This window comes from Macaca mulatta, chromosome 15 (assembly GCF_049350105.2).
Source record: "Macaca mulatta isolate MMU2019108-1 chromosome 15, T2T-MMU8v2.0, whole genome shotgun sequence".
NCBI lineage: Eukaryota > Metazoa > Chordata > Mammalia > Primates > Cercopithecidae > Macaca > Macaca mulatta.
The window spans coordinates 20,758,860-20,780,770 of record NC_133420.1 but is presented as its reverse complement, the minus strand read 5'-3'; the positions used below and the strand labels follow the sequence as shown (position 1 = coordinate 20,780,770).

The 21,911-nt window shown below is 46.5% G+C and overlaps 1 protein-coding gene across 50 annotated transcripts in view; it reads left to right on the top strand.

The window, feature by feature from the left end:
- RALGPS1 (Ral GEF with PH domain and SH3 binding motif 1) overlaps positions 1-21,911 on the top strand; it is a 309,094-nt gene that overhangs the window by 24,280 nt on the left and 262,903 nt on the right. For all 50 annotated transcript variants that reach the window (XR_013405554.1, XR_013405551.1, XR_013405552.1 and 47 more), the window contains exon 2: positions 21,514-21,635. Coding sequence is in view for 45 of the 50 variants with exons in the window: in XM_077967925.1 (XP_077824051.1) it covers positions 21,514-21,635 (122 nt within the window). In the remaining 5 variants the exon portion in view is untranslated. The remainder of the gene's footprint in view (positions 1-21,513; positions 21,636-21,911) is intronic.

Genomic DNA, 21,911 nt, shown 5'->3' with positions numbered 1-21,911 from the left:
ACCAGGATGCAAGTTATAACAATAGGTTCAATGGCAGAAAAGTTACAAAGATGGATAAAACCAGTGTTAGCAAGTGAATGGGGGAAGTAGATGCTCCTTTACATTACTGGTAGGAGTGTGAATTGTTCAACTTTTGGGGAACATGATCTGAGAATATCTAACATTGAAATACCTGTGTCTGTCAATCCAGCAGCATATACTTCTGTGAATCTCTTCTGCAGAAATAAAACAACGATGCAAAAAGTGGTACATACAATGCCATTTTCTGCATCATTGTTTATAGTGGCAAAGGTGAAAAGTAGGGGAGCCCCCGTCAGCAGTGTTGGAAAGCTCTCTATAAATTGGCGTGAGAAAAGGCCAGGATATATCATTAGGTGTAAAAACTCTGCTACCCTACCTGAGGAGCTCTGTCTAGTCTCCCTCTCTGATGCTTGCTTTGGCCAGTTGAATGCTCTACACCTTTTGAAAATGTAAGGTTTTAGGTGGTGTAGTAGCCGTAGGCCCTGTCTGTCTCTATTCTGTTAAACCTGCAGCTTCACCATTGACATGATTTGTCTGGGCCCAGAGGCATGGAGGGCATGACCCTGGTCTCTGGCATGAGCCCTGCGTGGTTACGTGTTGCCAGGCAGAAAGGCAAGGAGGAATGTGCTCTTGGCGGCTCAAAGTGAGGTGGGTGGAAGGGGGAGGGCATACAGGGAAGGGTGGGTTGATGGCTTCTTCTTTGTACACTGCTAGTGGGTTTGGCTACAGCAATAAGGATATGTTTTCAAAGTAGGCTTGCTCAGAAAAGGGTTTGCGAGTCATGGAAGCTGTGGGTGGCCATAGCTGTGACAGTCCAGTGAGGAAGATGAACACACACTTCACGACAAAAGTTTTGAGTGTTATGGAGAAGTCTAGATGCCCTAAAAGCTGTAGGAGAAGGACCTACCTAGGGCATCACAGGAGATTTCCCACAGGAAGTGACATTTAAATGAGGATGGAAGAGTAGGAAAGAGCCAGGAGTAGAGGAGGGAGGAGGGCTTTAGGGAGAGGATCTAGCCCCTGTTTTTGCTGGTGGTGGTGAAAGAAGCAGGCTGGGTGCGGCCAGGGATGTGCCTGAATGACCTTCTGGGACCTTTGTGGTATCCACAGATCTCTCCTTCCTTGGCTGGGCTGTACCTACAGGGGAGCTACTTCTAAGGGCTGGAAGTGGGAGAGGCTGGCAGAGGGTCTGCACTTCAGCACAGAACATGCTCCCCCGATGGGCTCTGTGATTCTCTTTGCTCCCCAGTCCTGCAGGGTCGCTTGTGTCTGTCAAGGCACCTTCTCTCCTTCTAGTCCCTTTGTACCATCCTTGAGCCTTTTGGGGCAGCAGAACCAGGCAGCTTGGGTGCTCATGGGCTGGCTTGAGCATCACAGTCTCACTCTGACCTTTCTCTTTTCCATAATAGGCTGGGGAAGTATTCATTCATTTTTATTGAGAACACAATAGACTATGCTGGGCACTGTGCTGGAAACTGGGGAAGAAATAACAGTATTTGAACACTTATCCCTGCCAGGCACTGTGGTCAACACTTATTGCACAGAGATGGCTTCAGTTAAGGAACTTAACACATATAGAGCACTTAGACAAGTGCCTGGTACCCCCAGTGCTCCTGAGTGCCAGCTGTTGCTATTGATGAATCCTTACCACAGCCACATGAGATGAGTACAATCCTGTATCCCCACTTTACAGAGGGGGAAATAGAAGTCGAGAGACACTTGCCACATTGGTGGTATATGGCAGAGCAGAATTCAAACCCAGGACAGTTGGACTTCCAAGTCCTGTCGCTCTCTGAGGGTGAGTGAGATAGACACAGAGGGTGAATGGGATAGACATGACTCTCGCCTTACAGAGCTCTTATGGTTGAGCAGGGAGCAGCCGCAATGGCAAGTCAGAGTGACAAGCATTGCAGAGGTTTGAGCAGAGAGCCTGCAGAGGAAGGCCATGGACCCAGGCTGGGGGCCTGTTGGGTGGAGGGGAAGGAAACAGTATTCTATGTAGAGTCCTCAGTGTGATCTAAGTCACTTCCTGCTCACCTATGGGATACATTTCATTCGCCTCTAGGCTTTGGCGAGGAGGTACTAGTTCAGTCATCTGTGTACAAGCTATTAATGATTAATTATTTGAGTGCAGGGGTGTGGCTCCTCATATAAGCCAGTGTTCTGGGATCTTATCTCCCAGGCACTCCCATGGAGGCTGACCCCTCCTTTTCCAAGCAACCTGTGCCCTGAGGTCCTGTCACACTTCTTTACCTTGTGCAAATAGCCTGGGTTATGAATCTGTGCTGCCCTGTCCGCCTCTCACTCCACTTCTGTTGAGTGAGTGAGCACATTCAGATGTCCTGTTGGACTGTTCCATTGCACAGTTAGAAATAAAGAAATGAAGCATCATTATAAACCTATGCTTGAAAATCCAAGCCACGTAAATTCTGCTATGATTCTGCCACCTGCCACGCTAGCATACTGAATAGCGTTTGTGTTTGTGCACATTTCTTCCAGTCCCTGTCCATCGGGCAGGTGTATATATATATAATTTTTTTTTTTCGAGATGGAGTCTGGCTCTGTCGCCCAGGCTGGAGTGCAGTGGTGCGATCTCGGCTCACTGCAAGCTCTGCCTCCCAGGTTCATGCCATTCTGCCTCAGCCTACCTAGTAGCTCGGACTACAGGCGCCCGCCACCATGCCTGGCTAATTTTTTTGTATTTTTAGTAGAGATGGGATTTCACCGTGTTAGCCAGGATGATCTTGATCTCCTGACCTCGTGATCCGTCGGGCAGGTATATTTTTATGCTGTTGTGTACAAAAGTGCATCTTGTGTCTTGCTTCCTGGACATGATTGTATGAAATTGAGTAGTTAGGTGATTGGCCGCCAGGTGGTGCTGCAGCACCAGGCACCAGACCCGAACCTGGGAACAGCTGTCTTTAATACCTGGCTCCAAGCCATCCTTGTCTGTGGAAGTTCATTTTCAGTTTTTTCCCCTAAACACTGTGTCGCTCATAAATGTTTTCCATACTTATTTCAAAAGAAACCAGAAAATATTGAAGTGTACAAAAATAGAAAGTAAAAGTGCCATACAATAATGCCTTTAAGAAGCAGTGATATTAACAGTTTAGTGAATATCCTTCTGTACTTCTATGTGTGTGTTCACATGTGTTATAAAGATTTTAAAACATGTTCAAGTGTCATTTTCTCAGTGAGAACTTCTCATATAATCCCCCACCTTTAAAATTATGACCTTGTCTAGTAGCGGGGGCGGGGGGGGGGTTTGTCAGGGAAGGAGGGATGATTAATGGATACAAAGAATAGAAAGAAAATTGAATAAGATCTAGTATTTGATAACACGACAGGGTGATTGTAGTCAATAATAATTTAACTATACATTTTGAAAGAACAAAAGGAGTATAATTGAATTGTTTGTAACAGAAAAGATAAGTGCTTGAGGTGACAGATAACCCATTTACCCTGATGTGATTATTACACATTGTATACCTATATCGAAATATCCCATATACCCCATAAATATATGCACCTGCTATGTACCTGCAAAAATTACAAATAAAAAGTGTTATAAAAAAAGAAAATTATGACCTGTCTCCCACTCTGCCTACTTTTCTCTGCTTTACTTTTTTCTTTATCACTTGCCACCAGCTGGCAAACCTTATCTTTTACTGAATGATTTACTTATTGTCTGTTTCCCCCACTAGAATATACTGGGGGTTTTGGGTTTTTTCTTCACTGCTCTATCCCTAGCACCTAGGACAGTGCCTGATATATACTAGCTTTTCAGCAAATATTTATTGAATGAAAGCATGAGAGTGGGTGTGCCCTGAGTTTATGGACATTGCTCTCTGTCAGGAAGTATTGATCTCCCTCACCTTTTTATCTGCTGCTTAGTATCCCATTGAATGGAGGTTCTAACTGCCTGTACTGGAGCATATTTATGTGGTTTTCAAGTGTTTTCCTAGCCTTTTTGTAGCGAGTGTTACAGTCAGTAGCTTTCCTGGAACATACTCTCTGGTTGTCTATCTGATGATTTCCTTGCTTTGTTCAAACTCTGGGCTTAGTGCTTTAGAAAAAATAGCTCATGTTAATCCTCACACCAGCCCTGTAAGAAAGATGCTGCTCTTAGTTTCTCTCTTTCACCTGATGAGAAAGCTGAGGTTTAGAGAGAACAAACCCCCTCTTCAGGTCCACCCATCTTCCGAGTGTTGAGCCATCCTATATTAAGGATGTTAATTCATCATCTGTCATGTGACATCACAAACACCCTTTTCCCAGTTTATTGACTGCCTTTCACTTTTTTCTTGATGTCTTTTCCTGTATAGAAGTTTTAATTTTAATGTAGCCAAATCTGCCAGTAGTTTTCTGGCTTTTGTACTCTTAGAGAGGACTTCTTTACCTCCAAATTATCTTAAAAATTTGATCTGTGTTTGCTTTAGTATTTTTCCTTTTTTTGTTGTTGTTTAAGTCTTGAATCCATCTAAAGTTTATCCTCATATGTGATATTGAGTAAGATTTTAAACAAATTCCTCCTTTTTCCAAATGAATAGTAGATTGTTTCATCAATATCTGTTGAAGAATCTGTCTTCTCCACTGTTTGAAATGCCTGTTGGTTCTATGTTACTCCTCACATATACTGGATCCTGTGTTCTGGACTGTGTCCTGTCCTGCGAATCTGTTCCTCTGTTTCTGTGCCATTTATCACTGACTGTGGCTTCCTGGCAGGATAAGACCCTTCTCACTGTAGTTCTTTTTTGAAAATGTCTTAGCTGTTTTTAGTTATTCTTCCAGATGAAATTTTAAATCAATTTGTTGAGTTCCAGAATGAATCCCCTTAGGATATGGAGTGAACTTGCATTTTATTTATAGATTGATTGGGTGGAATTGATGGCTTTACAATACTGTCTCCTTATTCAAGGGAGTGAAATGTCTCTCCTTTAAGTCTTTTTTTTTTTTTTTGTCTTTTAGTAAGGTTTTATAATTTCCTTTAAATGATTTTTGTACATTTCTTTTAAAGTTTATTTCTGGATATTTTTCTCTTTTGTTAGTGGGCTCTTGGACCATTACACTTTCTAGCCGATTGTTGTTTGTACAGAGGAAATTGTTGATTTTATGGCTGGATAGATATCATTCATAGATTTCTCTTTAATCCACTTCCATTTGCTTGAAATCTAGACATTCTGCATAATTTATAGTTCATTGATGTCATCCTTTTCTGTATTTTAATGCTGCAGCAGATTTTTTTCCTTTTTTATTTTTGAGATGGAGTCTCACTCACTCTGTTGCCCAGGCTGGAGTGCAGTGGCACAATCTCAGCTCACTGCAACCTCCACCTCCTGGATTCAAGCGATTCTTCTGCCTCAGCCTCCCGAGTAGCTGGGATCACAGGCATGCACCACCACGCATGGCTACTTTTTATATTTTTAGTAGAGACAGGGTTTTGCCATATTGGCCAGGCTGATTGTGAACTCCTGACCTCAAGTGATCTGCCCTCCTTGGCCTCCCAAAGTGCTGGGATTACAGGCGTGAGCCACCGTGCCAGCCTTATGTTTTATTTGTTTGGTCCTTTAAACAGGACCTGGAGAGTGGAAGGCAAATGTGTGGACTCATCTCATCATCTTCCAAGTCTATTAGTTGAGGTTGATGTGAAAGTGTCACCTGTCCCTGTGCCCTTCTGGCACCTCCAACCCACACCATTAACCCTGCAGTGCTCTCCATGGAATGTGGGCTGACCCTGAAGAGCCTTTGAAACTGGGCACAGGTTTTCCGTTTTCCTGTCACCTGGGGTATGCCCTTCACTCCTGAAGTCTTTCTCCTCCTGCTGCCTGGGCCGCTTTCACTCCCCATTTTCCAACCAGACCTTGCCCACCCTGCCTGTCTCTGTAGACAACTTCCTTCTTATTTTAAGGGAAGGACCAGGCTGTTCATTATGAAAATGAGGGCTTAGAGCCAGGACTCTGCTATTTGTCAACAAGGCCCAATAATGTAATGTGGGTATCCTATTCTTCCAACCTACCCCTTGCCTCAAGGTTTCTGAGGTTCCTCATCACAGAAGAAACAGCAGCCAAGGAGAACTCAGAGACCCTCATTATGAGCCTGGCACCCCAACACAGGGCCCTCTGGTCAAAGCTGGGTTGGAGCAGGTAATGGGCTCGCAGCCCATGGGGGCCTCCCACTTGCCCGAGCTTGATCTGGGTCTGGGTCCCGTACCATCCGCCAGCCGGCAGCAGTGTATGGGACATGCAGGCCTGGTGGGCACCCTTAGGCATGCACACAGGAGACAGGGAGGGCCGAGCTCAACCAGGGGCCCCAGTTTACCACACACCTCTCAACAGCAGTGGAGAGAAGAGAAGGCCTTGAATAGGTGATGATCTTTTGGCACTCAGTGACACTAATGGATATGGTCCTATCCTGACCTGGCCTGGTACCAGCCAGACCAGTAATGCTTCTGCCTTTGGCAGGATCTAGGAGGGAGGGAAAAGGAGGTTGAGATCCCCTGCTCCCTACATGCCTCCACAGTCCACCTTAGATGGATTCTGTTTGGCACACACGTAACAGGTGTAAAATGCCTGAATGTCAATACCCAGGGCTGCAGTCCTCCAATAATGGTTTTTCACAGGAAATATTGAGACCCCTGTTTTTAGACCTATTCCTAAGGGAGATTGTGGGGACGGAAGTATTGGGAGGGAGGGTGGGATAGGACACGCGACTATAGAATCCTTAAATTTTTTTTTTACTTTTTATTTTGAGATTATTTTAGATTTATAGAAAAGCTGCAAAACAGTACAGAGCTTACATAACCACAGTACTATTATGAAATTAACATAGGTACCACACTGTTTACTGAACTACAGACCTTTTTCACATTTCACCAGTTTTCCCCACAGTGTCCCTTTTCTGTTTCAGGATCCAGTTTAGGGTCCCTCAGTGCATTCAGCCATTGAGTCTCATCAGTTTCCTCTGGTCTGTGACATTTCCTTAGTCTGTCCAGAAGGTCTCAGCTGAGCCTTGGTGGATGAAATTTAGAGTCTAGTTTTGGTGATTCTATTTATCAGTCCTATAGAATGAAAGAGTCTCATCCAGCCCTGCAGGTGTTGGTGTAGGTGCCTGGCCTGGCTGGTACTCCCTGTGGACGTGAGTCTTCCTGTCCACAGCAGGCAGTCCAGGAGGCTCCCCACTGCAGCCCTCCTCCAGGTGAGGCATGAGTGGGCCACTGTACTCCTTCCTCCAGTAGCAAGGGAAGCAGCTAACAGGGTCTGACACTTCTCTGAGACTGTCTTTGTCAGGTGTCCTCTCTTTCTCTTGCTTTTTTTTTTTTTTTTTTTTGGAGATGGAGTCTCACTCTGTCACCCAGGCTGGAATGCAGTGGAACAATCTCGGCTTACTGCAACCTCTGCCTCCTGGGTTCAAGCCATTCTCCTGCCCCAGCCTCCTGAGTAGCTGCAACTACAGGCGCTCACCACTATGCCCAGCTAAGTTTTTGTATTTTTAGTAGAGATGGGGTTTCGCCATGTTAGCCAGGCAGATCTCGAACTCCTGACCTCATGATTTGCCCGCCTCAGCCTCCCAAAGTGCTGGGATTACAGGCGTGAGCCACTGACCTCGGCCGTCTCTTGCATTTTTAATATTTTGCCCTCTGCTAACTCTTTGAGTCTGAGGATGTGCTTGGATGTCTTCCTCAGGCCCCCCAAGACCCCAGCCTCAATCTGCTGCCCTCATCTCTTGCCTTCCCATTTCTGCTGTACTTGGCCCTGGTAGAGTCAGGACCATGAGGTCCCGTTGTGCGTCGGTCCTTCCCTGACACTGCACACAGGGTGCTCTTGCCATTATATCCTCAGGCCTGTTCTCAGGTCCCATCCCAAGTGGTTCTGCATTACCTTGTACCGTGGACTGAATTCTTCCTGCAGTTCCTGCTTTCTGCTTCTGTGTGATAAGGTCACTGCTTGGGGCAGACATCATCTTCTCTTATCAGTCAGGGTATTTCTTCAGCTTCCGTTTGGAGAAGGGGAAGATGCATTTTGTTTTTCTCCAGCTGGGTATACTTTAGATACAGGAAAATGTGGTTTTTTTAGTGTATTGTTCTGCAAGTTATGACTTAGCTTTTGCAATTACTCTATTAAGAGTAAGCCATGAAGAAAGGGACAGGGGTGCAGCAGGGAGACTGCATAAGAGACTTTCACAGTAGATGGGAAGTTTTGGTGGCTTGGATCAAGATGGAGGGATTGGAGGTGGTGAGACCTGGCCGTGTTCCACAGAGAGGAACATTCTCTGTCCATGATGGCCCAGGACAGAGACACTACCCCTTTTAGTTCCAGACAATATTGCCTGCCGATACTCAAAGCAAATGTTCCCTGGACTCTGATTAAGACTGAGGGTTTGGCCAGGCATGGTGGCTCATGCCTCACTTGGGAGGTTGAGATTGGCAGATCACCTGAGGTCAGGAGTTCGAGACCATCCTGGCAAACATGGCGAAAACCCGTCTCTACTAAAAATACAAAAATTACTGGCCGGGCGCGGTGGCTCACACCTGTAATCCCAGCACTTTGGGAGGCTGAGGCGGGTGGATCATGAGGTCAAGAGATTGAGACCATCCTGGCTAACACGGTGAAACCCCATCTCTACTGAAAATACAAAAAAAATTAGCCGGACGTGGTGGCGGGCACATGTAGTCCCAGCTACTCGGGAGGCTGAGGCAGGAGAATGGCGTGAACCTGGGAGGCGGAGCTTGCAGTGAGCCGAGATCGTGCCACTGCATTCCAGCCTGGGCGACAAAGCGAGACTCCGTCTCAAAAAGTAAAAATACAAAAATACAAAAATTACCTGGGCATGGTGGCACACACCTGTAATCCCAGCTACTTGGGAGGCTGGGAGACAGAGGTTGCAGTGAGCTGAGATTGCGCCACTGCACTCCAGCCTGGGTGGTGGAGCAAGAATCTGTCTCAAAAAAAAAAAAAAAAAAAAAAAAAAAAAAAAAAAAAAAAAAAAGAATGAGGGCTTTACAGAGTTGGGGAAAGGAAATGGGGGGTTGAGTTCCTGGCCTGGCTACTGTGCACTGTGATTCCTAATACACAAAAGGGGAAACTTCACTACTCAGGCTTCCAGAACGATGCACCCAGGGCTTTTGTGGGTATCTGGTATGTCTGAGGTAGATCATCCTCATTTCTTCACTTTCCCTTTCACCCTCATTTCTCGATGTTCCCTTTAAGCCCACCCCCACAAATACCCCTGGCCTCCCACTTTCCTAAAGTGTGCCTCCTTTCCCTATGGAAGAAAGCAGGTCTTGCCAGCTGGTGGCTGCAGGGGAGGATTGTTTCCTCCTTCACCTGTCTTCTGCAGGCACCTTGTTTTGGAAGGGGAGAACCTTCCATTTCCAGAGTAGATTGTAGATGCTTATGTGGGAGATGGGGACGCTCTAGCCAGCCTTTCATAGAGGGACTAAAAGAAAACTCTCCAGCCAACCAGAGAACCCTTTCCTGGTCTTCAGAGAAATGCATTTTCCCCATTCACATTTGTTTCATTGCCTCACCTTCAAATTGATTTCTTGTGGTCTTAGGCTAAGAGAGCATTGTCTGTGCTCACTCCTGCCCTGGAAGGTGAAGTGGTGGTAGAGGGTGTTACCAGAAACAATAGCTGTCATTTCTTGAATCCACGCTACCTGCCAGCCTCTGCACCAGCCACTTCTACATACATCATCTTATTAATCCTTTCAGCCTCCTGTGAGGTAGGTACAGGAGTGGGTACATGATGAGCATCCCAACTCTGAAAATCTGAAATAAAAATGCTTCAAAATCTGAGACTTTTTGAGTGCTGACATGATGCTCAAAGGAAATGCTCATTGGAGCATTTCGGATTTTGGATTTGGGGATTTGGGATGCTCAGTTGGTAAGATAACGCAAATATTCCAAAATCCAAAAAATCAGAAATCTGAAACACTTCTGGTCCCAAGCATTTCAAATAAGGGATGCACAGCCCATACCATGATTCTCCCCAGAGGAGGAAAGTGGATGTTGGCCAGGTCAAGCAGCTGGACAAGGGCACAAAGTAAGTGAAAGGTGAGTGTTCAGATCCTGGTTCTCTGTCCCTTAAGCCACGGGGAGGAACCTGGCTTCTTTGACTTGCTCTGTAGCTGCCTTGTTTTGCGCTCCTGTCAAGCCTGCACTGCAGCTTGTTACCCTGGTGGGGGTGGGGGTTGAGCTACAGGTGATTTTAAGGCCTCCCCAAATCCAGGTGTGCTCTGAGCCATGTCTGTAGAATGAAGGACAGGTGCTGTGCATAGCCCCTACTGTTATTTAAATATATGTATCTACTGCAGTGATTGTTAAACTAGAGTGTTGGTGAATTTATCATACATAGCTTTTTGTTACAGCAGGTTTTTTTCCTTAACAGATGTCAAAAAGAGAACTACGTTGTTTTTTTTTTTAGTGTTGAAAGGCGGGTCTCTAAAGTGTGTTTCCATCTATATTTATATGCCTTTATATCCACACACATCAGTATATCTATGTGGGTGTGTGCGTTAAGATGCTGCCCAACACTGTGAATTGTGTTAACCTTGGGGACAGGGCCTAGGGGCTTTGCGGAGAGCAGACTTTCCTTTTATATTTTATACCTTTTTACCTGGTTTACATAATTCTACCATGCACATGAATTAATTACTTTTCTTTTAAAAATTGACGCCTATAATCCCAACACTTTGGGAGGCCGAGGCGGGCGGATCACTTGAGGCCTGGAGTTCAAGACCAGCCTGGCCAATATGGTGAAACCCTGTCTCTACTAAAATTACAAAAAATTAGCTGGGCATGGTGTTGCTCACCTGTAGTCCCAGCTGCTCGGGAGGCTGAGGCAGGAGAATCACTTGAACCTGGGAGGCAGAGATTGCAGTGAGCTGAGATCGCGCCACTGCACTCCAGCCTGGGCAACAGAGTGAGAGTCCATCTCAAAAAACATTAAAAAAATAAAATAAATAAAAATAAAAATTCAGAAAGCCCTCATCCTTGAGAAGGTTAGGCATCCCTGGGCTGGACTGTACATTTCCTGAGGCCAAGGATGGGTTTTCTCCCCTTCTGCCTCCTCAGCTTCAGCATACAGAGCCTGGGACATACAGGACATACAGCATACAGGCTTGAGAATGCCTGTCACAGGATGGCTGCCTGTTTGTGCCGGTCCCTACTTCAGCTCCGTAAACATAGGTGCTTTCCTTCCCCAAGAAGACGCTCTTCCCGGCCCTTCTCTCCATGCTTGCTCAATCCCCCAAGTTCTGTCCCTTGTTCCTGGTACCTGTGGAGGACCCTGTCTCTAAAGCCAGCCCTCTTTACTGAGCACTGCTGACTTCTCTCCTCCCTGGAGGCCCAGCCCCACATGGCACTTTGGACTCAGTGGTGCCTCCTCAGCTCACTATCTCTCCTTTCTTGGGAGAGAGGCCAGATGTTGGATGCTGAGTGGTGTAGTTTGAAAGGAGTCGAGGAGGGAGCCGGTAAACACTGGAGTGAGTGACGGCTGTTCCAGTCTGACATATGCTTACGTGGCCAGGCTCTCTTTGAAAGTGTTGCTACTTGCCAGGAAAGGAGGCTTGGAGAGTTTGGAGAGGGTTGGGAGGAGGTAGAGATAACATCATGGCCATCCCTGCACAAGGAGGACTTTCTTGAACTCCTGGCAGGAGGTCCAGACCCAGAGTAATGGGTGCCCTAGTGGGAAACCTTTTGGCAATACAAAATCTGATGTGCTGTGGCTGAGTGAGTGAGTGTGTGCGCGTGCATATGCCTGTGTGCACACGTGTACACTTACTGTTCGTGGAGTGGGCCAAACAATTGTTGGAGGGGTTGTGGCAAAATCCTTCTTTGTTACTTTCCTATTTGTCTTTGTCTAGCTTCTGTGCATAACACAGAAGGGAGGAGCAGGCGGCTGCGGAGTCGTGGGAGAGTTGCACGTCCACAATGTGGAAGTGGGCTCGGAAATGGTGTTTGGGATCCATTTTCATACTTGTCTGAAACATTTGGAAGAAATCACTTTCTTGTAATTGAACATTACTGGATGTGTGTATTTTCTTTGAAACAACCTCCTTCAGCTTAGGAAAAAGTGATTATTATGCCTTCTCAGGAGTGGTCTGCATTGGACTGTCTCGTGTTATTTTCTTGGTTTCCTGAACCTGAAACGTTAAAGGAGAATTCTGGAAGATTGGAAGGAAACCAAGGTTGCATATGGGATTTTCCTTTCCCTCTTCAGGAGTCCCCCCCACACAAGACCAGATTCTGTCATAAGCAGAAAAAAGAGATGTGGGATTGTACTGTGGTTCTGATACAACTGCCACGTTCTTAAGAAGTTACATCATGAGAATCACTTTTTCTCCTGCAGTGTTTTGGTTTCCAGGGAGGAATTAGCAGCAAGAGTATGTGTGTGCATGTACACGTGCATGTGTGTGTGTGTGTGTGTGTGTGTGTGTGTGTATGTGTAAGAGGTGAGAGAGGCAGAAGGCAGGCAGAAAGAATGGGGTTTTTGGTGCAATGCTGACTAATTTGCCCAAACTAAAAAAGCTGGTGCTCCCACCGTTATGCCAGGCTACCTCCCTGTGTAGTAGGTGACACAGCTGATGTAGATGTATAAAAATACAGCCCCTATAGTTTAATTTATCTCTCTGAGCCTCAGTTGCCTCATCTGTAAAATGGGTCTTAATGTATATAAATCCTTTCACCTGACACAAAGTAAGTGTCAAATAAATTGTTGCAATGACAGTGATCAGACTGTGTATGAGCTCCTAGAGGCCCAGGGCTTGTGTGACTCCCCTGCACAGAGCAGGGCTTGGGAAAATTTTACAGAGTTTGCTGAATGGATGAGGGAGTGAACAGGAGGCAAGATGCTGTTGCTATATTGTGGTGTTAGTTCCATCTGTGAAAACATAAACTCCATGGGGAGTCCTGCCCGTCTTATTTGCTGCTGTGTCCCCAGAGCTCATTTAATCTGTGATGGACACGGGACTGGGAAAGGTGGGAGAGGACACCTGCCACTCACGCCCCAGCATGCTGGTATTGCACCTGTCCCTTTGTTCCCCTGTGCATCCACACATGCCCAGCGCCCACCACACTCAGCCCACACTTTACTTGGAGCCTCTCATTCATCCTTTAAGACCCAGCTCAGTGGTTCTACTCAGCAATGTCGTCTTTGACCCCCAAAGGCATTGGTCACCGACGACTTTGTGCTCCAGTGAACCACCTGGTGGGTGGGTGTTGAATAAACACATGAATGAACTAAGAAGCAGTGTGTGGCAGTTAGGCCCCCATCTACTCATTCGTAACAGCCTCAAACTTAGAAGACATCCTTGATTCCTCTCTCTTCTTTTCCCCCTGCATGTCGTCCGTCAGTAGGTCTTGTCTGTGTAACCTCCAAAACATCTCCTGGATCCATTCCCCATGAATCCAAGCTGCTGCTGTCTGTTACCTCCTAACTGACTTAACTGCCTCCGGTTTTGGCCTTTCCAGTGTAGTTCTCCACAAGGTAGCCAAAGTGATCTTCCAAAACAGTGCCGATCAGATCATGTCACTTCCCTGCTCAACACTCTCTAGCACAGCCGGGTGTGGTGGCTCATGCCTGTAATCCCAGCACTTTGGGAGGCCAAAGCAGGTGGATCACTTGAGGTCAGGAGATCAACTCCAACCTGGTCAATGTGGCGAAACCCTATCTCTACTAAAAATACAAAAATTAGCCAGGTGTGGTAGTGGGCATCTATAATCCTAGTGCCTGTAATCCCACCTACTGGGGAGGCTGAGGCAGGAGAATCGCTTGAACCTGGGAGGTGGATGTTGCAGTGAGCCAAGATCGTGCCACTGCACTCCAGCCTGGGACCTGGGTAACAGAGTGAGACTGTGTCTCAAAAAGGAAAAACCTCTCTAGCATATCCTCCAGTATACTCTAAATGAAACCCCAGCTCCTCACCATGGCCTAAAAGGCCATTCATGCCCTGGCCCCAGCCTGTCTGTCCACTGCTTCCAGGTGACTCAGCTCCAGCCACGGCCTTCTCCCTCCATAATAAACCTGCTAGGCTCATGTGCATCTCATAGCCTTTGCACTTGCTGCTCCCTCTGCAAAGAATACTCATATTCCCACTGGTTTGTATGGCTGCCTCCTTCCTAAGGTTTCAGCTCATATATCGCATCCTTAGAGAGTCCTTCGTTGACCATCCCGGCAAGTATCATCTTCCACCCTATTTCATTTCTTTATGGCATTTATCAGTATCTTAAGTTACCTTCTTTGTTACTTGAATTTTCTGACTCCCTTCCTAGAATGTAAGTTCCGTGGCAGCAGGGACCTTCTGTGCCTGCCCACCTTGTGTGCCCAATGCCTGGGACAGAGGTTCTTGAGTATCTATGAATTTGGGTGGAAAAAATGACATTCATTAACTTTGAACTGAAATTTAGCATTTCTCTCATTTATTAATATAGACAATGAACCGTAGTAATATTAATAGTACCTAGGACTTGGTCACCAATAGAAATCACACATATTTTCTTTTTTTTTTTTTGAGACGGAGTCTTCCTCTGTCACCCAGGCTGGAGTGCAGTGACGCGATCTCGGCTCACTGCAAGCTCCGCCTCCCGGGTTCACGCCATTCTCCTGCCTCAACCTCCCGAGTAGCTGGGACTACAGGTGCCCGCCATGACGCCCGGCTGATTTTTTGTATTTTTAGTGGAGATGGGGTTTCACTGTGTTAGCCAGGATGTTCTCGATCTCCTGACCTCGTGATCCGTCTGCCTTGGCCTCCCAAAGTGCTGGGATTTCAGGCATGAGCCACCGTGCCTGGCCTACAGGTATTTTCATGTCATAACATTTGTGAGCAATCCAGAACATCTGTGCTCATAACTACTTTGAAATTATGGTACTTATTAGACTCCCCAATAGTTCTTGTTATTGAATCCAGTAATAAAGATACATATTCCCTTATGTAAATACATATATTACTACATAATGAATTATTTTAAAATAATTTAATATGTATATTTAATTTTTTTTTGTATAATTTTGTGCATTATAAACATTTCTATGAGAAGGAGCCCAGAGGCTTCACCAGACTGCCAAAAGGGTCTAAGACACAACATCATTAGGAACTGTCGGTTAGGACAGTGCCTAGCATGAGGTAGGGGCACAGTGAGTGAATGAATAGTGTGTGTCTTCCCCTTTCCAGTGAGCCAATGCATTTTCAGGGTCAGGTTTCCTGTGGATTGGCATAAACTTGATGTTTAGGAACGAGCCTTGGTCAAGGTGTTGTGGAAATCTACTCTTAACTGCCTGGTGCTGACAGAGAGGCATTTATCGCAGGGCCCTGGGCTGCTCTCCTTTTCTTTCAGACACAGGCTCTTTCTTCAGTTCCTGCCTGTGCATCTGCTTCCTCCCCCTGCTTTCTTCCCTCTGACCAGACTGTCCCTGCATGGGGCCACCGTGTACTCCTGCGGGTGTGGCACCTTAGCTTAGTTGACCAGCAGAGACTAGTATCTCAGGGTCCTGAGTTCTTGGGAGAACCAGGGGGCACCCTAGTCTAGTCAGTCTGGCTGAGGACGCACAGTTCCCTATCTTCAGAGCCCACTCTGGGTAGGGAAGCAGTTCTCAGGGAGGGGCTAGGCCAGGCTGACCCCCTCAATGGGAGTCTGCTCCCTGATACAGAACTGGGGGTTCAGCCAGGCCTCAGGGACTGAAGTTGGGTGGGTGGGGGTTTCTCTGAGCCTTGGAAAGGACATTCTGTTATACTTGATCCTGTGCTTTCCTAGCATGTGAAGTATCACTTGTCTGAGAGTTGCTGCCTATAAAATCGGCCATTTTTGTCAGGGACGAGACATGCCAGAGTCAGATTGGAAACACGTGCTCTGTCTTTCCTTCTAGGTCAGATCTCCCATAGAAAGCATAATGGGTAACACACTATGGCTGCCACACTTCATCTGTAGGTGGGTTTGGGCCACCGCGGGAGGGTAGGCAGGTTGAGAGGACTCCTGTACTTGGACCCCTGGACTCAGCTATGCTCCCTGGGGAGCCTGGAACCCATTGCTGGTGATCCCCTTCCCAGCAGTGGAAGCCCATGGTTTTACAAAGCATGATACTGTTCTTTTGCAAACACTTAATTTTTTGTTTGTTGTAGGAAAAAGAATAGGTATAAATGAATAGAAAATTGTAGGATAACACTGACACCAATAGTAACTGATAATCTTGATTGAGTACTTGCCCTATGTCTGGCCCTGATGGAGCATTTTAAACACATTTCCTCATCCAGTGCTCACTTGGACTCTTATAAGAGGCAGTATCAGGGATGGTGAAGAGTCCAAGCCTTGGCATTGACTGACCAGGGTTTGAACCTCCCAGTCCTGCCACTAACTCGCAGCAAGTCACATTACCTCACTGTGCTTCCATTTCCCTGAAGTCTAAGTTGTCTTGACCTCATGGGGCGGCTGTGACAATTAAATGAGCTAATCACGTGATGCTTAGCCCGATGCCTTGCACAGCACCTGCACTCACTGTTAGTGCTGGTGTTGGTGTGTGGAGCGGAGCCACCCAGTGATGCTGAAGAAGTGAGTAGCATGGTGGTGCCCTTCAGATGGGCAGAGGGTGTGCACTGATGGCCAGTGACAGAAGAGGGTCTGAGAACTGTGTTGAAGGCTTTGAGACTTGAGAATTCAGTTGTTAGGAAAGCAGGGAGAGCAAGGCCTCTCGTTTGGGCCAGGCTGAGCAGACTGAGCTCCGTGTCTGTGCTCCCCTTGGGAAGAGCTACAGAGTGCCAGGCACACCCAGAAAGCAGCCAAGCCCATGTCAGCCTGGGCCTGAGACAGGCTGGATCCACTCAAAGAGGATCGAGCTGGCTGTCTTCCATTTGGTCTCCTGTGGTGACTCTCTGTTAGGCCTGGATTGAATCACTTTAATCCTGTTTGAACTGATCTGAACAGGTTCCATCCATACCAGCTGGTTTGTTTTGGCTTAGCACAGACAGGCTGAGTTGGTCAGCCTTATACTGCCTTTGAATCTTGAGCTGGATTTACGTTTAGTCTCAGTCTTTGGTTTCCCATTTTGAAGTGTATGGGTTTTTCAGGGGAGTTTCTATTGGAGGGTTCCAGCCACTCCATCCTGGGAGCCTCTCCTTGCCTCCAGGGGCTGTTTCCCTCCCCTCCGTGCCATCTCTTCTGCACTAGACGTTCCTCAAAGTTGTTTGCTTATTAATAGTATCCTGGCTAAGTGTGGTGACTCATGCCTATCTATAATTCCAGCGCTTTGGGAGGCGAAGGTGGGAGGATCCCTTGAGGCCAGGAGTTCAAGACTAGCCTGGACAATGTAGTGAGACTTCATTTCTACAAAAAATAGAAAAAGGTAGCTGGGCATGGTGGCACGTGCCTGTAGTCCCAACTGCACGGGAGGCTGAGGATCCCTTCAGCCCAGGAGTTTGAGGTTGCATTGAGCTATGATTGCACCACTGCACTCCAAACTGGGAAACAGAGCTGTCTCTTAAAAAAACAAAACAAAACAAAACAAATATATATATATATATATATATATATATATATATATATATATATATATATGTATTTCAAGGGGAATAGGGGAGAGAAGAATTAAACATGTAAGTTCAGATCACCCTCATGAAACAGCTGAAGGTACTTCTTTTGTTGTAGTATAATTTATATTTCATAAAACCTACCCCTTCTAATGGTATAATTCTATGATTTTTAGTGAATTTGTAGAGCTAACTGCCACCACGATCCGGTTTTAGAACATTTCCATCCCTCAGAAACTCCTGTGTCCTTGTGTAGTCAGTTCCGCCCCTGCCCCCGGCCCACCAGTGATGTGCACTTTTGTCGCTCTAAATTTGCCTTTTCTGGACATTTCCTAAAAATGGAATCATAGTACATTCCTTTACATCTGCCTTCTTTCCCTGAGCATGTGTTTTAAGGTTTGTTGGTGTGGTGACTGTAGCAGTGTGTCACCTCTCTGTTTTGCTGGGTAGTGCTCCATCCTGCGGATGTGTCGATTGAATTTTCTGTCTGTTTACCAGGTGATGAACATTTGGAGGGTTTGTAGCTTTTGGCTTTTATGAATAATGGTGCTGTAAGCATTCGTGTTCATGTCTTTGTGTGGACATATGTTTTCTTTTTTTAGGTAGATACCTAGGAGTAGAATTACTGGGTCATGTGGTAAATTTATATTTAACTTTTTAAGAAAATACCAAACAATCTTTCAAAGCGGCTGTGCCATTCTGCCTTCCCACCAGCAGTGCATGAGGGCCCCGTCTCTCCATATTTTTGCCAGTACTCATTATGGCCTGTTGTTGTTGTTTTCTTTTGTTTTTAATTATAGCCATCCTGGTAGGTATGATGTGGTATCTCATTATGGTTTCATTTGTGTTTCCCTGATGGCATTTCTCTTATTAGTCATTCCTGTATCATCTTCTTCTTTTTTTTTTGAGATGGAGTCTCACTCTGTTGCTCAAGCTGGAGTGTAAGGTGCAATCTCTGCTTACCGCAACCTCTGCTTCCTGGGTTCAGGTGATTTCCCTGCCTCAGCTTCCTAAGTAGCTGGGATTACAGGCATGTGCCACCCGACCCGACTGATTTTTGTCTTTTAAATAGGGATGGAGTTTCATCATGTTGACCAGGCTGGTCTCAAACTCCCGACCTCAGGTGGTCTGCCCGCTTCGGCCTCCCAAGGTACTGGGATTACATGTGTGAGCCACTGTGCCTGGCCCATATATCTTCTTTTGTGAAATGTCTGTTCAAATCTTTTGTGGAGCTGCTTTTTCAACCTGCAGTAGCTGTGGATCTGTGGTTCTTGGTGACGGCGAACATGGCTTCTCTCAGGACAAAAATGACTAACAAATGAGACTTCTCAGCCTGTCTCCTCTCCTTGCTCATAAAAGAGGACTTTGGCCTCTCCAGCTCAGCTGTTTCTCTAAGGAAAAACTTTACCTGACCAGCTCTTTTTTTTTTTTTTTTTTTTACTATGAAAATTATCAAGCACTTGGAAAAGTGCAGAGACTGATACGATGAACTCCTCTATACCCTCTTGTCTAGATTCAGCCATCGTTATCATGCTGCTGTATTTGCCTTATCTCTACTCACGTATATTTTCCTGACCCATTTGAACCTAAGTTTTAAACTCACTTTACTTCTGTATGTTGACACACACCTCACAAAGGATAAAGACTTTTTCCTACTTAACCTCTGGGCTGTTATCATACTTAGGAGAATTGACAGCAAGTCAGTGGTACCCTCTAAGAACCATAGTCAGCTTTCTCCCAGTTGATTCCCAAATGTTGTTTATAGGGCGGGCTAGTTCTTCTGAGTGTTCTTGGGAAGAATGGGAAGGTAGAGGGCTCACAGGATAGAACTGAGGAGGCGATAACTGAAGTGGTTATATTGTATTGGAGCAGCTTTGAGGGATGAGAGAAGAGCCATTGTCAGCACTGGAGATGTACCAGGAGAGAACCGGGGTCATTCGGACGTTCCTTTTTGGTTGCTTGCCCCTGTTTCTTTTTTTCTCTTTTCTTTTTTTTTTTTTTTTGAGACAGAATCTTGCTATGTCGCCAGGCTGGAGTGCAGTGGCCCGATCTCGGCTCACTGCAACCTCCACCTCCTGGGTTCAAGCGATTCTCTTGCCTCAGCCTCCTGAGTAGCTGGGACTACAGGCGCCTGCCACCACGCCCAGCTGATTTTTGTGTTTTTAGTAAAGACGGGGTTTCACCATGTTGACCAGGCTGGTATCGAACTCCTGACCTGAAGTAATCCGCCCTCTTTGGCCTCCCAAAGTGCTGGGATTACAGAGCCACTGTGCCCGGCCGCCCCTGTTTCTTTGACAGCATACTGCTGTGTGCCAGGCCCTGTGACTGAGGGACCTGGGAGGGTTGCAGATGGAGTCAATATCATCAGGCTGACTTTTTCTTCTTTTTGAGCTACCTCCAAAGACTGGAGCCAACTGCAGTTATCCAGGCAAATCATCTTTCGCAGTGACCTTTGGGCTAGATCTTGCCCTCCAGGACTGATTTTCACATACGCATCACAGATTCGGCATTTCCCAAATCAAATTCATCGTCTTTCCCCCAAATCTGCTATGTCACCTCTGTTCCTTCCTTGAAGAAGGACACACCATCCTTCTGGTACCTCATGCCAAAAACCGTCTCATCCTCAGCTGGTACTTCTGCCTCCCCTCCACTTCAGTGCCTGGGGAGTCTCAGTCCTTCCTGTCTCTCAGTCTGGCTCCTCTCTGACTTGACTGCCCCAGCCTCAGCTCAGGGGCCCTTCCTTACCTCTTGCCTGGATAACTGCACTTGGTTCCAGTCTTTGTCTTCTCCTTGCCTTCCTCCCCACCCCCTCCCTACTCTCCTGGTCACTTGCCACTAAAAAGCTGTCAGTGGCCACAGCTTTCTGTGTTCAGTGATGTGGTAAATGCTCTGTTATAGGTGTGTGCACTTGGGTGACAGAACACTGGCTCTGCTTTGGGTTGTTCAGGCATGATAGCCAGAAGAAGGGATGTTTGAGCAGGGTCTTGAATGATGACAGGGTGATAGGGTGGCATGAACAAAGCCATCAAATAATGAGCTATCTGCCTCCCCTGCTGCCTCAGTTTCCCCACATGTAATAGGGTGTAATGATAGGACCTACTTCAGGATTTTTGGGTTAGATGAGTTAATGTATGCCAAGCATGGCATATAGTACTATATGGGGTTAGCTATTACCCAGGTTATTATTGATGAAGAAGTGTGGTGCCAGGGGAACACAGAAGAATTTGCTTGTCTTCTTCACCCTGCCTTTGTTTTAAAAGAAAAATCAAGGCTGGATGCGGTGGCTCACACCTGTAATCCTAGCACTTTGGGAGGCCGAGGTGGGAGGTTTGCTTGAGCCCAGGAGTTTGAGACCAGCTAGGCAACATACAACATAGCAAGACCCCACCTTCACAAAAAAATTAGTGGGACATGATGGCACATGCCTGTAGTCCTAGCGACTTGGGAGACTGAGGTGGAAGGATCACCTGAGCCCAGGAGGTTGAGGCTGCAGTGAGCTGTGATTGATCCACTGCACTCCAGTCTGGGTGACAGAGCGAGACCCTGTCTCAAAATGAGTAAGACAAAGATCACAAACTCTAGTGCCTGCAAGGGCCAGGCACGTACTGAAATGGTTGCACAAGCCAAGTGGGGACTAAAAGGCCCTGCTCCAATCCAAGGGGCAGCTGCCACTCAGCTGGCTGATGGTCACCATGCAGGAAAATGGGCCCAGTATTGCCAGAAAAGTCAGAAATCCAGAGTTCTATGTGAAATCTTCCAATTTTTAAATATTGGTAATTAATTTTAAAAATACCAATACCCTATACAAGCCCATCAAACTGTGTCTGTGGGCCATAGTTCGCCTGAAAGCTGCTAGCTGTTGACCTTTCTTTAAAGGTCTCCTCAGATGATCTGCTCAAGTCTGGTACAAATTTCGCCTGGGGATGGGGATAAATTTGTTTTGAAGACTGGTTTTTATGAGCCCCTTTGCCTTGCAGGACTTCTCCAGACAGGTTATGTTACCTGTAGAGACTGCCCTGAAGCTCCCTGTGGCCTGGAGACTATGTACAAGAGGAATGGTCTGATGGCTAGCGTGTTGGTCACCTCTGCCACTCCACAGGTACTGAGGCTGCAAGAATTGGGACAGTGGGTAGAGGGGTCTCCTTTCAGCTAACCCAGGCCCCAGCTGAGGCTTGGACAGCAAGGCAGTAGGGCACTATGAATACCACCATTCTTAGCACTCCTAAGGCCCCTGGCCACGCCAGGCGTGAGATTTGGGAGGCAGTCAGTCCTAAGGATCAGCATGTTTTCTGAAGTCGTTCTCTTCAAAGAAAAACAAATACCTGCCCAGTCCAGTCGTAGCAAGTGCCACATTCCATTTTGGTGGCAAGAAGGG